Here is a 17955-nt window from a genome sequence, read left to right as displayed (position 1 = left end):
ATATACAGCTGAAGAAAAAGAACTTTTAAATACCTGCAGTAGTCTACTCGTATATTTGAAGCCGAGGCTATTCTCTGTGACCATTTTAAATTTCTTGCTTCCATTTTTGACAGCATTTTCTCAGTCAGTCACCATAAAAAAGGGAAGAAACTATGTAGAGATGGAGAGAAACCTCACCTTTAGATGAATAACTAAATAAGTAAATGGATAAAAAAAAAAGACATACATAACATTCAAACATTATCTTTTGTCCTGAATGAGAAAGAAAGTACTCAACACTTGTTGTAGAGTATATTATTTAAACTGAACTCCTTTCTGCTATATATATATATATATATATATATCATATTGTTATTTTTATTTCAGGTACTCATCATTGGTTCAGGACCATGTGGTTTGAGGACAGCGATAGAGATTGCTTTGCTGGGTGGGAAGGCCGTGGTGTTAGAGAAACGAGATAGCTTTTCTCGTAATAATGTCCTACATCTTTGGCCATTCCTTATAACTGACCTGAAGAATTTTGGTGCCAAGAAGTTCTTTGGGAAGTTCTGTGCTGGTTCCATTGATCATATAAGTAAGTTTGACTGATTTACATTCACTTCTGAAGAGATTATTCAATTTTCTTGTTTCCTGTTTTTCATGAATATCACAATCGTTAAGTGTTAATTTTATGGAGATCAGATATTATAGAACACCAGAGAACAAAATGCCTTGGATCATTTAGCTTGACTTATCGTTTAACTCTCTAACTGTAAAATTTAATTTTACGGTTATTTGACTAATAATATTTTTAGATGTTGACTAAAAAATAGAATTGATGTTTTCTGTAACTCACATTTCCTCGGTAAACTTGACATGTCTCAACATAAAACAATTTCAAACAAGACATTCTTCAACAAAGACACGTTGATATATAAAACTGCTTTCTGCACTTAACACTATTGAAATTTTGAGTGGATATATCTATAAAAGGATTAAATTTAAAACCTTCTAGAATGTTATTTATATGTTTTAAACACCAGTTTAATAATGAAAAATTTAGTCATTTTACTAAATTCTTTCAAATTTTCAATTATTAAAAAAAAATTAATTGAAAAATCACAGGCTGTATATTTTGTTAGAAATATGATCCATTTTAAAGTATTCTTAATTAAATTTAAATCCTAGCTTTCTTCTGTGGCAAAACTTTTTATGTTCCAAACATTAGCTTAACCTTTTAGCATTTAAACTGGCCATATTTGACCAAAATGTCCCACCTGTTTAATATTCAAACCACCTATATCCAGTTTCTCACATTTACCTTACAATGTCATTCTAAAAATAAACAGTCATATCACCAACATCTCAAAGCTGTGAGATAATGAATGATTAATTACAAACAGTGAATAAGTAAGCATTACACTTGACAGTCGTCTGAATGCTAAAGAGTTAATAATGGCTTCAGATTTTGGCACAAGGCCAGCAATTTCAGGGGAGTGGGTAAATCAGTTATATCAACCCCAGTGATCAACTGGTACCTATTTTATCGCCCCCCCCCCCCCAGAATGAAAGATAGACAGAATTTGAACTCGGAATGTAAAGACAGAAATTCCTCTAAGCATTTTGCCTAGCATGCTAATAATTCTTCCAGCTTGCTGCCTTTGAGGTTAATAAACCCCAAAGGGTTAATAATACTAACAGTTATTTTATTAACTCTAGCCAAATTCTTCAATATTTATCAAAATTGATTGAAAAACTATATACAATGTGTTTCATTAAAAAAAATATGGTCATAGAAGAGTTAACAAAATGTCTAGCTTGAAATGTTGGTCAATGGCCATTTAGTAATTATTCGTTCAGTGTATGACTAACTAACTGTCTGTTAAACAAATCTTTGTATTATGGCAATAAAATTGGTTGTGAATGTTCTGTTTTTTTCTTCAGGTATCCGTCAACTTCAGTGCATTCTGTTAAAAGTTGCTCTTATTTTTGGTGTGGAGGTGCACTACAATGTATCGTTTGAGAATCTTTTAGAACCCCCGGCTGATCAAAGCAAAGAAAGTAAGTTCTGGCATTTCTTCTGTTAGTTTTGGTTATTTACAGCCTGGATGATTACCAGAAAACTGGAAATTAATTTAGATGGAACTTACACATGAATGTTAAGAGCAGTCTTAAACATATCTTGGAGAACTCATCCTGCCAAGTTACACCTGTATGGAGATCTCTTACCTGTTTCCAATATCACTAGGGAAAGGCGCTTGCGCTTTGTGAGTCATTACTGGTGAGCTAAACAAAAGCTGGAAAGTGATCTGTTGCTATGGATGTCAAAGCATGGCCAAACTCGAGCTGGTTGTCTGAGCATAATAGGGGAGAAAACTTGTATGGCGCCATGATACACCTAAGCATGCTAAAGGTTAATGATCTGTGATACATATATTTCTAAGGTTTGGTAAATGCTGTTAAAATTAGAAGACTGATCCAACCCTTATGACTTTTAAACAAAAATTTGAATTGTTAACTAAATATCAATTTAGATTATCTGATATAAGAAATTATTTTTTTCTTACCTTAACATCAAATTTTTTTTTCTTTGGATCCACAACCATTTTTTTTTTATTGCTTTTAATTAGTAACTATCTATTTTTTATTAATTACTTTGGTTCATGATCATCTATTATTTTATTTATTTATCCATTTTTTGTTTTTAAACTTTGTCTTCTGTTCATGCATTATGATGAAAGGAAAATTCTACAACTGGCCTGGAGACATGTTAAGAGAGATATCAGATTAAGGGTACTACACATTTGGAATTAACAATAGATTTAATCAATATATCATGAAGAGTACTAGACCTACTTCCTGTCAGTAATGGTGGAAATGGGAGGGAAGCTTAATGAGTAAATAAATGCTCCGGACAGTGATTGAGTAGTTAAAGATATTCCACCTGATTAAAGGTTGTTGAGTTCCAGCTTCCGCCGGGCCACATGCGGCCACATGTGTGCATTGTTTCTTTTTTTGGTTGTGGCACAGGGTGTATATTTTGACAGTTGTGGCTGCTTGAGAGCAAAAGGGATTAAACATGACAGAAATGATAAGGAGATAACACTTGAATGCCTAGTCTGTTGTTAGTTCGTATGTACCGAAAATGTATTATAAGGCGCAAGTGTGGCTTCCCAACCATGTAGTCTTGTGTTCAATCCCACTGCATGGCACTTTGTTATGCCAGTTACAATGATATATGGTGATTACTTACTTTGCTAACCTGACTTTGGAAGTAGGTCATTGCTGTTTACAGAGTATTACGATTTTTAAAATAATTCTGAAATGGATAGAATTATAAATGTAAGAATCAGAGTATTGTCCTCTTCTACCTCTTCAATGGAAGCCAATGCAGCCATCTGTTGCCATGCTTACTCACATGGACAGTGTTGTTTCTAAGAAAAAGCAGTTTAAACCCTTTTATCTGTGTGTATGTATATTCTAATCAATATATACATTATAATGGATATTCATCAAGCAGGAAATTAATATACAAAATAAAATTATATGGAAGAAAATCAAGAATAATTTTGAAATTGTACAAACTAAGTTATCTTAATGGATAAAAGTTTTCATTATTTTTGTTCTGATAAATCATATTTGAAGGCAAAAATTCTGTAAATGACCAGGTAACCATTTCCCACCATTTAGCAGACAATGTCTGATTATATTAAACAAGAAGAACTATTACAAGAATTTATATAACTCAAATGAAACTAGGCTCAAATATCCTTTTTATCATCAGTTTTCACTGAATGTATTTTATCAAGTGAAACTTTGAAACTTTGTGATATTTTTAAATAGAGTTTCAGAGTTGTACTTGTCTGGCAACAGTTTGATCTGAGATTGTATACTGAAACTGAAACAATTATATCATGGGAGACACATATCAGCCATTCAAAACCACAAAATCTGTGACTAGGGTGTAGATAATGCAATGAAAATTTTGTCACCAAATATTAATCCTTTAGCATTCAGATTAGTTTGTGAAATGTATTGCTTATTTATTCACTTTGGTTTGAATTAATGATGCATTATCTCGAAGCTTCAAGATTTCAATGATGTGATCGTTTATTTTTAGAATGACATTGAAGGGTAGGTGTGAAAAGTTGGATCTGGCCTGTTTGAACATAAAGCACGTAGAATATTTGGGCCAGAAATGACCAGTTTAAATGCTGAAGAGTTAAATGATTGAGTGGAGTTAACAGTTTCTATGGTTTTGAATGGCTAATATGATTCTCCCATTTAATTGATTTATAAAGTTTGTTTTCTATAAAATTATTTGTATTTTGATGACAAACATGTAAAAAAATTCAGACATTTTGGTTGTTTATATTTACATATCTTAAAGTCACTTCACTGATCATATGTGTTCTTTGTATTACAGAAATTGGATGGCGTGCACTGGTTAATCCAGCAAACCATCCTGTATCAGAATATCAGTTTGATGTTCTTATTGGTGCTGATGGCAAAAGAAACACATTAGAAGGTAATTCAAACTGGTTATTTATTTATATTTCCTAATCTCAATGTTAACTTTACAGATGACATTAACATAACATTTTCTTAAGTCTTAGCTCCTCTCTGCACCAGCTCTCACCATACATTTACAAATTAGAAATAATATTTCACAAGGAGGGATAAATAAGTACTCTGAACAAATTCAAATCCCTTCATACCTCAGTAATTAGAGACGCATTGTCTTCTGACTCCCCTAATACGCAATGAAACCAATATCTCTCTGGAATGAAAGACTAAAGTCATACATATCACATGGAAGATATAATGGTAATGATGATGATAATAATAATAATAATAATAATAATAATAATAATAATAATAATAATAATAATTCTTTTATTAGCCACAAGGGCTCAGATAAACTAACATTAAAGGACATACAACAACATAAAAGACAAAAACGGCATGATACAATGGGTTTTCCACGTGTAAACAAGATAAATAACAATTAAAATTGAACAAATTAAAACTCCTAATAGGGAAGGTGCTTTAAGGTCCTCATGGAAAACCCCACAAAAGCCACCGGTGCCTCTATATCCATAAACCTCTATCTGTCTACATGTCTGTTTACTTACCTGTCTAACACTATCTGCCTTTTTCCCTATCTTTCTTTCTTTCTTTCTGTCTCTCTCTTCCTTTCTTTTTACTTTTTCTTTTCCTTCCTTCCTTCCTTCTCCCTTCCTCTCTCTCCACATCTTCCTATCAATGTATCTATTTGTCTGTCTGTCTGTTTTTTTTTTACACCTATTTCTACCTCAATTATAGAAACTTTCTAACATTCAATCTGCTTCTCTCTCTCTTTGTGATTCCTCATCTTGTAGGGTTTCAGAGAAAAGAATTCCGAGGCAAACTGGCCATTGCTGTGACAGCAAACTTCATCAACCGAAACACACAAGCTGAGGCTCGAGTAGAGGAAATCAGTGGAGTTGCATTTATTTACAATCAAAAGTTCTTTCATCAGCTTAAGGAAAAGACTGGTATTGACCTTGAGAATATTGTCTACTATAAAGACGCCACACATTATTTTGTTATGACAGCGAAGAAACAGAGCCTGCTTGATAAAGGCGTTTTGAAGCATGTAAGTTGTTGGCAGGGATGGTCTTCTGTGGGGTAGAGAGAGGGGAGTGAGTGAGAGATGGAGAGTTTGAGAGAGGGGGGAGGGAGAGAAGGAGAGTGTAAGAGAGAGTGAGAGGAGAGTGTAAATATATATATATATATATATATGGACTACAGTTCATACGGTTACAGTATAGTTGATCTTTCTATAGATTGGTAACTAACCAGTATTTTCATTGGATTTATAATCCTTTAATGAGGTTTATTACCTTTACTTGATATATATATATATATATATATATATATATATATATATATATATATATATACACACACACACACACATATATTTATATTGTGTGATAGTTGCAAATTAGCATCACCATCATACAAGCAGTGTTTGTTTGTTGCCCAATCCTCCATGAAAACATGTCTGGTCATCGGGGAAATATTACCTTGCTTGGAAAGCTTTATCTGTGTTGAATTCCACCTTTCCAAAAAAGAATTATTTCCTGTTCTCTCTATGTTTATAAACTCTTATGACGCCAATAATAATTATGTTATTTATCCCCGCTTAAAAGTGGATGTTGTGTCAGAACACAGAAAACTGTGACGGTTACCATGAGAAAACCTCTCATGTGGACTTGTAGTGCATATAAGCATTCTCTTTTATCTGCTCCACAAAACCATATGCAAGGTTCCCTCGTGGTAACTATCACAGCATTGTGTTCTGATACAACCTTCCACTTTTAAGTGGGGATAAATATTACCCTTTGGCATTAATACTGCTTCTGTCACTATTAATTATTTTTTAGTAATTGTATATATTTTCTCCCATCTTTCCCAGGATTACTCTGACACTGGTTCACTCTTGTCACGGTCCAACGTTGACCAAGAAGCATTATTATCTTATGCCAGAGAAGCAGCTGATTTTTCTACAAACCACCAGCTGCCTCACATGGATTATGCGGTCAACCATTACGGGCAAGCAGATGTGGCCATGTTCGATTTTACTTCCCTTTTTCAAGCAGAAAACGCATGTCGAATTTTAAGTAAACATAATCATAAAATGATTATGGCGTTAGTTGGAGATAGTCTATTGGAGGTGAGTTGCTATGAGTGAATGAATTTGCTCTGCTTGGTTTGAAACTTTTTGCCCTCTGCATCTTGTTTCCATTTCAGTTACATGTATATGTGAAAGTTGTATAATTTTAAACTTGTCTGTCTACTCACACACACACACACACACACACACACACACACACACACACAAAATCATATAAGCCTTATTTGTTCCAACAAAGAAACAAACAAGTTGTCTCTATGTGGTCACATGATCTCCATGAAATAGCAACCAAATCTCCTTGAAAATGCTTCTTTTTGCTCTATGAGAAAAAAGGGACATATTGGATTATAAACTCTTATTTGTGTGTGTGTGTGTGTGTGTGTTACATGTGAAAAAAAGACCATCACACATACATATATGGGTGGGGTGGGGGCACGTGGGTTTGTGTGTCATTGTGTCTATGTTTGTTGGTGTGTTGGCATTTCCATATTGAAGGGTTTGGCAAAAGAGACCAGGCTTAAAAAAACAAATAAGTACCAGGGTCGATTCATTTGACTAAAATTCTTCAAAGAAGTGCCCCAGCATGGCCGTGATCTAACAACTGAAACAGATAAAAGATACAATATATTACGTATATTATTATTATATTTCTAATTGTCCTTAACTTCCTCTTACAAACTATTTTTTTCAGCCTTTCTGGCCGACTGGATCTGGTTGTGCACGTGGATTTCTAAGTGCCCTTGATTCAGCTTGGATGATCCGAAGCTGGGCAGGAGGAAAATTGACTCCACTGCAAGTAATAGCTGAGCGCGAGAGCATCTACCGATTACTCTCTCAGACAAAGCCAGAGAATATCAACAAGAACTATAATGCATACACAATTGACCCCAACACTAGGTATGTGAAGCTTTGTATTTATATTGCACACACACACACACACAGAAACCAGAAGAATTTATTCTTTCTCTGTAGCTCAGTACTGGTCCTCAGCTTAGGGGTTGGGAAACCCTGGGGTAGAGTTTAATGTAGTGTGTGGTGGTGTAGTTTCCTGCAAGGGCCCTGAATGGTTTCAGTGTTATCTTACTTTAGCTGACTGTTAGTTTCTACCAGATTAACAGACTCAAAATGCTGCCCTTTTCTTGTGTGTCCTTAGCAGAATTTACTCTGTTGCAGATTTTGCAGACCAGACCCAGTTCTATTCTTCCGACTTTCCTCTCCATCAGTATTTTTTTTATTCAGGCAGACATTGGCCAGTAGACATTCAGGATAGGCATCTGCAATCTAGAAAGGTTAAAAAGGTCATGTGTAGTAGTACTACCCATCAATATCTGACTAGCAAAAAATATGAAAAAACACCAATAAATATTCCCTAATATTTCCATGATACTAGTTGGCTGTTTGAAATCTCAGTTTACTTTTTGTTGATGCACTCTTTCACTTTGTTTCTGATGCAAAACATACATTTATCTACTATTTCCCTTTCTATAACAGACAAGAGAAGTTATTTAATTAATGTTTTTGATTGCTTATTTCCCCAAAGGGTTACAGCTGCATGCTTAACCTGCACAAGTTCTCCCGTGACCTAAATTCAATAATATCAGTGCAGATTATGTCTCTTGCTATTTATTGATAATTGGTCAGCCCATGATGGAAACAGGCAGGAAAGCGATTTCTTTTCTCTAGAAAATAATAATGTAAACAAATGCATTATTCTAAATGAATATCTTGCATGAATATAACTGCAGTTTATAGAAGGAAGATACCATAAATGCTGCAGGGATGATAGAGAGAAGGGATAGTAGTACTTAATGTATGTCATCCATTTGAGTTCAAATTCCACTGAGGTTGACTTTGTCTTTCATGCTTTTGTGGTCGATAAAATACATACCAGTTGAGTACTGGGGTCAACGTAATCAACTTTCTCCCTTTACTGAACTTGCTGGTCTTGTATCAAAATTTGAAATCAGTTATTATTTAGCCAGGTAAGTTCAGCCAGCATCCTTTCTATATTTTAAAAGACCTATTTGCAGAAATTGTTTTTATGAAATTCACTTTAGATTTGATGTGTGTAAGTACAGACATGGTTGTGTGATTAAGAAGCTTGCTTTGCAACTGCATGGCTTTGGGTTCAGTCCCACTGGGTGGTACCTTGGGGCAACTATCTTCTGCTATAGTCCTGGGTTGACCAAATACCTTGTGTGTGAATTTGGCAGACAGAATGTGGAAGCCTACCACATACATGCATATATATGTATGTGTGTCTTTGTGTTTGTCCACCTCACTGCTTGGTTTGTTTACATCCCCATAAGTTAGTTTGGCAAATGAGACCAAAAGAATAAATACTAAATTTTAAAATAAGTACTGGGATCAAGTTATTTGATGGTGCTCTAGCATGGCCACAGTCCAATGACTGAAATACACAAAAGATAAAAGGTAAAGATTAAAATGTTCCATTCATGCAAGATTAAAAATAGGAAGGAAAAAGTAATCAGACGTTAAATCGATTGTTGGCTTTTGTTGGTGAAGTGAGAATGCAACTTTGTAGTTTGTGGTACCGTGTTGAAAAATAGGTCCCATGAGATATGACTTAGTAAAGGATGAGTTTTTATTAGATCCTGGGCAGGAAGATAATCTTCAAGGGATTTGCCAACATCCTAATGGATTTATAACTTATTTCATCCCTTTCTTGCACATGTAGATGTGCATGTGTGTGTGGGGAGAGAGAGAGAGAGAGAAAGAGAGGCTGACTGAGAGAAAGAAAGAAAGTGAAAGAGAAGTATGTATACAAAAGTCACATAGATCTTCATTATAATCATATTGTGTTGGTAGACATTATTGTGTGTGTGTATATAATATAAATGCTTTATTTTCTCTTTCTTTTTCTAGGTACCCCAATCTAAATTCAAATTATTTTAGATCTGAACAAGTTCGTCCATTGTATATATGTGATGAGGAAGATGAATATCTAAAGAATGAAATAAACGAGCTTCCACTCAAGAAGCCGCGAAATGGTAAATATGGGAAATGATATATTTTTTTATATTTTTATTTTATTTACATGATGCCACGTAAAAAGCACCCAGTACACTCTGTGAAATGGTTAGTGTTAGGTAGGTCATCCAGCTGTAGACACCATGCCATAAAAGAATGCCTCAACAAGTTCCATCCAACCTATGCCACTGTAGAAATGTGAGTGTAAAAACAACAATAACTATGATGATGATGATGATATATGCATTCGTCGTCGTCGTCGTCGTCGTTTAACGTCCGCTTTCCATGCTAGCATGGGTTGGACGATTTGACTGAGGACTGGTGAAACCAGATGGCTACACCAGGCTCCAATCTGATTTGGCAGAGTTTCTACAGCTGGAAGTTTCTACTGGTAATTCAAAAGACCCTCTTTGAATATATTTGAAGGTTGTGTTAAGGTTACAAACGTTTGTGGAATACACTAGGATAGAGTATTGTTAGTGGGGACACAAAGTTAAAGAGGTGGGTTCTTTCAGATCACTTGGTCTTTGGGACAAAGCCGAAGAAGTAAATGTTATGTTTATTGCAAAATTCAGGTATGGTGGGTGATAAATACAGTATGAGGATTAAGAAGTAGAGAGAAGGGGGGGGGGAAGAGTACAAATTTATAGATTGAAGTAACTGATGCAATCCGGTACAACCACCAGATTTTGGTGGAAATGAGAGCAAATGTGACTTAGAGGGAAAACAGGTATAACGAGTTGGCAGGTTCAAATAGAAATAAGCACAGCAAGTAAGATCAACAATAGGTGTGCAGACGGAGAAGCCTGTTTTGGTTGTTGGTGTTATTTAGCCCAGAGTTAATTCTGATCTTGTAAACTAGTGATCATAGGTGTTTCAGCAGTGACCATTCTGTATTTTATTTAGACAGATCTAACACCTTATCCAATATTTTATGTATAGATGTACTTACACAAGTGTAATCCGTCCGACTTTGTTTTCTCATGACTTTCAGACAAATGGATATCTTTTAATGAAATGTTCAACAAATACTTCTCAAATAGTGTAGATAACAATTTTATCATAATTTAATATGTAAAAAAGGATTGGTGGGGATGTACGCATGCATACTGGCACACATCACATTGTGTGTGTGTGTGTATACAGATAGATAGATAGATAAGCATTCAATCAAATACAATCTAATTGAGCTATACAATACAATTATGTATTTTACATTTAAAAAAATACATATTTTTCATAATTTGTTTAGACTTATCTCAAGAAGGCAAAGAAACACACACACACACACACACACACACACACACACACACACACACACACACACACTCACACACATATGTACACACTCACACACACATCTAAATCTAAACCTACTTAGGTAAAATGAAGTGTCTATTGTTAATTCTAGAGTATGTTTTGTCTTTGTTATTTCAGATGATTTTATTGACAGCTACACATTGCTACGATGGTGCCAGCGTGTGCTCAACACTGGTAGACACCAGTCTGTAAATATTATAGATTTTACTTCCTCTTGGAAGTCTGGGTTGGCACTGTGTGCCCTTATACATACATTCAGACCTGATCTCATGTAAGTATACACTTTGTGCTCCCATCTATTTATCGTCTTCTCTTTTCTTTCCCTTGTTTCAGTTAGTGGATTGCAATTGTGCTGAGGCACTGCCTTGAAGGGTTTAACTCAATGGTTCCCAAATTTTTTCAGGCTTCCGCCTCCTTGGCACTTGAGCCACATTCCCCTCCACTTGAGCCATATTCCCCTCCACTTGAGTCACATTCCCCTCTACTTGCTACCATAAACACTGATCACTGTGTGCAGTAAATTCAAAACAAATATATTTCACAAATAAAACTTAACTTAATTTAACCCATTATTTTGTTGCTTTTTTTTTTTATATCTATTGATCCCTTTTGGCCACCCCATTAACACTCCCATTTTTCTTCAGCACTCCCGAATCTTTCCACCAATTAGTGATTATAGCAGTCAATGGCTTGGGAGTGAATTTGGTAGATGGAAACTGTGGAAGCCCATTGTATATACGAGGTGGGGCTGAAAAATTCCTGACTATGGGTAAAAGAAAATACAGGAGGATCAGTTAATTATGATTTTATCCAACATATTCCCTTCTTAGATTCATACACTTATTGCAGCGGTCCTTGGTTTTTCTAAGCCCTGTAAAAGAACTGAGAAAGTTGGGCCTCCAATCAGAGCTTTCACAATATCCTTAACCCATATATACCCCCGGTTGCGTTTTCGCAATGCAAAATCTGCTCCTACTTGTCTGGACATGATCTTGCCAGGAAGCGCCTGATTGATCATACGAAATGTTCAGTAGGTAGTCGACACCTGTAGTGAATAATTGCATACTGTCCTTCTCTTCCAGATTGTGAAATCTTACCATAACATTTAATGTAAATACAGTGAAATTTTTTATGGGCATATATGGGTTAAAGCCAGGAACTTTCCAACACCCTGCAACAATGTGAACTTTCATTTAATCAAGATATCCTTGGCCTGAAGAGTAGCTTACAGTATACACCTCGCTTGGATACTTACCACTTCTGAAGTTCCGCTTGCTATGAAACATATGTAGCCTGGAGCCCGGATCTTATCTACTCCATTCCTTCACTCTTGTATTTGTATTTGCACACCCTACAACCCTGGTCACCTACCGTGAAATATAAAAAGAACGTTTTTGAGTTTATTGTACTTCGATATGAAAAAAATCCACAACCTTCTGTGTCAATAAACCACAATTGTCCCTGAAAGTTGTTTTTTTATATATTTACTACGAATTGCTTGAAGCTAGCTTTCTTCCTACACCTGTAAGTGTGCTTGTCCCCACCACTCCTTGACAGTCTCCATAACTTAGTGGTTTGGATAAAGAGAATGATAGTCTAAGTACCAGACTTAAAAAACTTGTCCTGGGTCAAATTGTTCATCTAGATTCTTTAAGGCAGTGCCCTGGCATGGCCACAGTCCACACCAAAATATCACGTGAATTGAGAAATAATAATACTTTTTCTTTGATTTCTATTTCTAGTGATTTTAATAGCCTCAACAAATCCGAGGTGGTAAAGAACAATCAGCTTGTGAGTGTCAAAGTTTTACTGTTTTTGTGTGTTATTTTAAATGGCTTATAAACACCTTCCACGCTGCAATTGTTTACAAAATAACAATAATATAATAAAGTGAATATAATACGAGCATATGGCGTAGTGGTTAAGAGTGCAAGCTACTAATCCCAAGATTCCGAGTTTGATTCCAAGCAGTGACCTGAATAATAATAATAATAATAATGATAATAATAATAATAATAATAAATAATAACAACAACAACAACATCAAAAAATACCTTAGGAATGAGAACCCAGGTTTGAAATTTCCCCAAGACACCTGATGAAACCTGGAGGGTATATCAGCCGAAACATTGTGTTAACAATAAACAAGATGAGGACGAATATCCATCAGATGTAAATAATAACATGTGTATGTTTTAGTAATTACAATAACTCTACTTATTTCAATCCCAACACACAGTCCTAGATCAAACTATTTACCAAAGAAATATTGCAACACAAGAATTTTAAATATGAATTTCATAAAACAACTAAACAAATAAAGCAAACATTTATTTGTTTTGATTTATGTTTTTAAGTTCTGTCTATTTATTTATTCGTTATTTTATTTTATTCATGTTTTTATTTTTTTTATTTTTTAAATTTTTTGTTATAATTACCATTCTCACTCTTTTCCTTTTTGTGCAGGCTTTTGATTTAGCCGAAAAAGAATTTGGTATCTCACCTGTGATGACTGGGCAAGAGATGGCCGAGTGTGATGTGCCTGACAAACTTGCCATGGTTTCCTATCTCTCTCAGTTCTATGTTATTTTCAAGAAAGAAAAACATCCAAAACGTACGTACCACATTCTATGTAGGAATGGCTTAAATTCCTAACACTGTTCGCTTAATACTATATCCTTGTAAAAATGTTAAAATGTGTTGCTGTAGAAATAGTGAAACTCGTCAATCAGAACATTGTATGATCCATTAATTTTTATTTGTTATTCTTCATGCTTCACTGATTCAACAAAGGTGGAACCCTATAATTAGGTGCAGATGCAAGCAATAATCTAGAGCATTGGTTCCAAACCAGTGAGCACCCATCCCCTGTAAGGTAGTGAAAATCATCATCATCGTGTTTTTATGTGGAGTACCAAATATTAGCAAATCTGTATTTCTCTAAATAGTTTAATCATATTTTGAACTGTATCCACGAAACAGTATGTTTTTATTACTCCTGATATGTGGATTGGCTGAACCATTTGAGTGTGGTAAGAATGCCCAGCTGCAGTTTTTATAGATCTTTAGGTTTTGAGATCAAATCCTACCACAGTCAACTTTGCCTTTCATCTCTTTTTTTTTTTTTTTTAAATTGAAATACAGCTAACCACAAGGTTCCAGGTTCAGTCCCACTGCATGGCATCTTGGGCAAGTGTCTTCTGCTATAGCCTCGGGCTGATCAAAGCCATGTGAATGGATTTGGTAGATAGAAACTGAAAGAAGTCCATCATATATATATATATATATATGTGTGTGTGTGTGTGTATATGTGTGTCTTTGTGTCTGTGTTTGTCCCCCCATCACCACTTGACAATTGGTGTTGGTGTGTTTTCATCCCCATAATTTAGCAGTTCAACAAAATAGACTGATAGAATAAGTACTAGGCTTTAAAAAAAAATAGTCCTAGAGTCAATTTGTTCGACTAAACCTCTTCAAGATGGTGCTCCAGCATGGCTGCAGTCAAATGACTGAAACAAGTAAAAGAATAAAAGAATGGTTTGAAAGAAAATTTTAGCAGTTATTTTTAGCAAGTCTAGTTACCATGTAGACGTTCCCTTATTGGCTTACCTTTTTTTTTTCTATAACATTATATATCATAGGGGAAAGGGCACTGTATTCTGTACAGAGTTCTTAGGCTTCTGTTAGAATACTTGGTATTTAATTTAAATTATTACAGGTTTATATTAGTAGCACATGTGACTGACTTCTACATCTCGGGACTCTGAGTTGCTTAACTGGAAGGTCCAGAGACCAGTAGCCTTTACCTGGTTCACATGTGTTTGAGATGCAAACAGCTAGGAGAATCGATATGAAGCGAGACTATGTGAAAAAAGTGGCACACATCCCAACATCTGTTGGTATCTCACATCGTTCACGTGCTTCAGGTGGTTGTCCATGCATGATTGAACTGTATGCATGAGTCACTCTGGATATGTGTTGACATGGTTTCACACTTAGAAAGGTATAACACCACCAATGGCGACACAAACACCGGCTTTAATAAAACAATGCATTAGCTTCATTTAACTTGTGAGTCATCACTAACGAGAGAAAGAGAGAGAGAGAGAGAGAGACTATTGTTGCCCTCTCTGATTATCATAAACTAGTATCCTTCTATCGATCATTATGCACATGAATGCACACACAAACACATACCTACATACATGAATACATCTACACACACACACATACATATACACACATCTTTACATATATGTGTGTTTGTGTATGTGTATATATATATATATATGTGTGTGTATGTGTATATAAGCATGGAAAAGTGAAAGTTAAAATGATGATGATGATGCATTTATATTGGCAAGTACATATATATATATATATATATATATATATATATATATATATATATATATATATATATATATATGTGCATGTGTGTGTGTGTGCGTGCATATATATATATATATATCTCACATATATTGTGTTCGAAACAGGTGCTGATTCACTCTTTGGCTGCTCATTTAAGTGACAATGATTTACATCTAAAAACGTGTCTGTGTGTTTATGCATATAGATGCTAACTATATATGTGTATATGCACATATATATATATATATATATATATATATATATATATATATATATATATATTTGGGTGTATCTATATATGTAGAGGCATATGTGTGCATAGACATGTATATATATGCATATGCATGTATATATATATATGCATATGTATATGCATGTGTATATGCACATGTATATATATGTATGTATGCATATACATGTATACACATGTGCATATATATGTATATGCATATATGTGTGTATATATGTACTTACATACATATATATCTGTGCATATATATATATATATATATATATATATGTGTGTGTGTGTGTGTGTGCACACGCACACATATTTAGCATCTGTTTTCCAGTCTCACATGGGTTAGACAGTTTGATTAGGAATGGCAAGCCAGAAATCTGTAATAGATTCCAGTCTGATTTTGGCATGGTTTCTACAGCTGGATTCCCTTCCTAATGCCAATCACTCCAAGAGTGTAGTAGGTGCCTTATGCATATATAAACACATACATACACACATACACTTGCAAATACATGTATATACACACGCAAACACATATAACTGTGGCAATTTGAACATTATTTTTTTTATTCGATAGAACGTTTGTTCATTATTTTTTGTATTACTTTCTCATTATCATCTTTTCTTCTTTTTTTCAGTGGAAAATATTGCTCTCACTCCAGAAGAAGGGCCAAAACCATACAGATCTCCATCTCATCGTTTGTCCCTTCTGCAGAAGATAAGCAACCGCTTCTCTAAACACAAAAGAGTAAGTATTATTGTCATTTAATATGCATGAGTAGAACAGAAAGTAAATATGCCAACCATATATATATATATATATACTTGATTTAAAAGCAGCAGAAATATAACAAAGAAACCGTTACTCTGAGTTTCACGTTCCCGTTCATCGGACAACTGTCCAATGAACGGGAACGTGAAACTCAGAGTAACGGTTTTTTTGTTATATTTCTGCTTACTCCGGTATATATATATATATATACATATATATATATATATATATATACAGTTGCTACATAGACGACCGTATAGGTGCTACCTTCCTCTCCTGCAAACAGCTCTCCAATTCCCTCTCTTTCGTTTCTAACTTCCACCCTTCTCTCGAATTCACCTCTACCATCTCTGATACTTCTGTAAACTTCCTTGATATCTCTCTCTCCATTGATCCCCTCACCCACTCTCTCACCACCTCCGCCTTCTTTAAACCCATGGAGTCCCACCTCTAACTCAACTTTTCCTCCTATCCATCCCACACCAAAGGGGCCATCTCCTACTCCCAGTTCCTCCACCTCCAATGTCTGTGCAGCTGGGACTAGGATTTCGGGACTCAGTCCCAATACCTGGCCCTCTTGTTCATGCGTCGTGGATACCCATCCGCCCTTGTCCAAACTGCCCTTACCCATGCTAATCAATTGCATTACCACCCTCCCTCCTTCCCCCATACCAACCCCCCAACCACATCCCCTTTCCCCTCCTTTTCCACCCCTCCACTGGAAGAGGCATACTGCTTGGAGTTTACTGCAAGCTGTTGATATGGCAACCTGTCTTGCCCAACATGACTGGAAACAATTTTGCTAAATTTGTGGTGATGGAGGTTCCTCATCTATCTGTGCCATCTTTCTTAGTTGCCTCTGTGGGTTGTCTGGCTGGTAAAATTGCAAACCAAATGGTTGTTATAGGGAACCAGAAGTCAAGTTCCAGAATGTTCAAGAAAACTTGTCCATGCCATTATTTCATGTTGATTGATTGGTTAATAGACCAATCATGTCAAACTGGTGGCTTGCTTGTGATGCCTAACCCTTTATTCAAGGATTTGGTTTTATATCCCTGTTACAGGATTAAACAAATGAATAAGGATGGAAAGATTTTGGATGGATTAAAGGGATTCCTTTGGTTTCTTTGTTTTTTTTTTATTACCTTATTCATTTTATTTCGTATTTATTGAGATTTTACTTTGCTGCTGCTGTTGTTTTAGTGTTGTAGTTGTTTCCATATATATTCCATTTCTTCTTCAGCTCAGCCGAAGTCGAGAAGACGAGCATTTAACCTTTGGCACTGGACATGCCACTGGCGAACTGAAAGAGGTAAATTGGCATTAGAAAGTTTATTTTTCAATATGAGTTCAAATTACGCTGCAGGCAACTTTAGCCTTTTATTTTCCCAGGGTTAGTTAAATACCAGTCAAGTACTGGAGATGATGTAACTGACTAACCCCTAACCCTTAAATTGCTGGCCTTGTACCAAAGCTTAAAACAATTAAGGTGGTGAGCTGGCAGAATTGGTAGAGCATTGGTGAAAAATGCTTTGTGACATTTCTTCTGACTTGTTACGTTCTGGGTTCAAATTCTGCCTGGGGTCAACTTTGCTTTTC

The 17955-nt window shown here is 35.3% G+C and overlaps 1 protein-coding gene across 16 annotated transcripts in view; it reads left to right on the top strand.

Annotated features, from left to right (window-relative positions):
- LOC106870794 (uncharacterized) overlaps positions 1-17955 on the top strand; it is a 233643-nt gene that overhangs the window by 123121 nt on the left and 92567 nt on the right. For all 16 annotated transcript variants that reach the window (XR_016244501.1, XR_016244499.1, XR_016244500.1 and 13 more), the window contains exons 3-14: positions 367-574; positions 1924-2040; positions 4406-4507; positions 5361-5617; positions 6443-6700; positions 7353-7558; positions 9548-9672; positions 11090-11243; positions 12715-12763; positions 13439-13586; positions 16223-16332; positions 17600-17668. Coding sequence is in view for 11 of the 16 variants with exons in the window: in XM_089363954.1 (XP_089220080.1) it covers positions 367-574; positions 1924-2040; positions 4406-4507; positions 5361-5617; positions 6443-6700; positions 7353-7558; positions 9548-9672; positions 11090-11243; positions 12715-12763; positions 13439-13586; positions 16223-16332; positions 17600-17668 (1803 nt within the window). In the remaining 5 variants the exon portion in view is untranslated. The remainder of the gene's footprint in view (positions 1-366; positions 575-1923; positions 2041-4405; positions 4508-5360; positions 5618-6442; positions 6701-7352; positions 7559-9547; positions 9673-11089; positions 11244-12714; positions 12764-13438; positions 13587-16222; positions 16333-17599; positions 17669-17955) is intronic.

Source organism: Octopus bimaculoides, chromosome 15, assembly GCF_046866305.1.
Source record: "Octopus bimaculoides isolate indiv1 chromosome 15, ASM4686630v1, whole genome shotgun sequence".
Taxonomy (NCBI): domain Eukaryota; kingdom Metazoa; phylum Mollusca; class Cephalopoda; order Octopoda; family Octopodidae; genus Octopus; species Octopus bimaculoides.
Note: the sequence above shows the minus strand (reverse complement) of the source record. Positions and strands in the feature narration are given on the sequence as shown.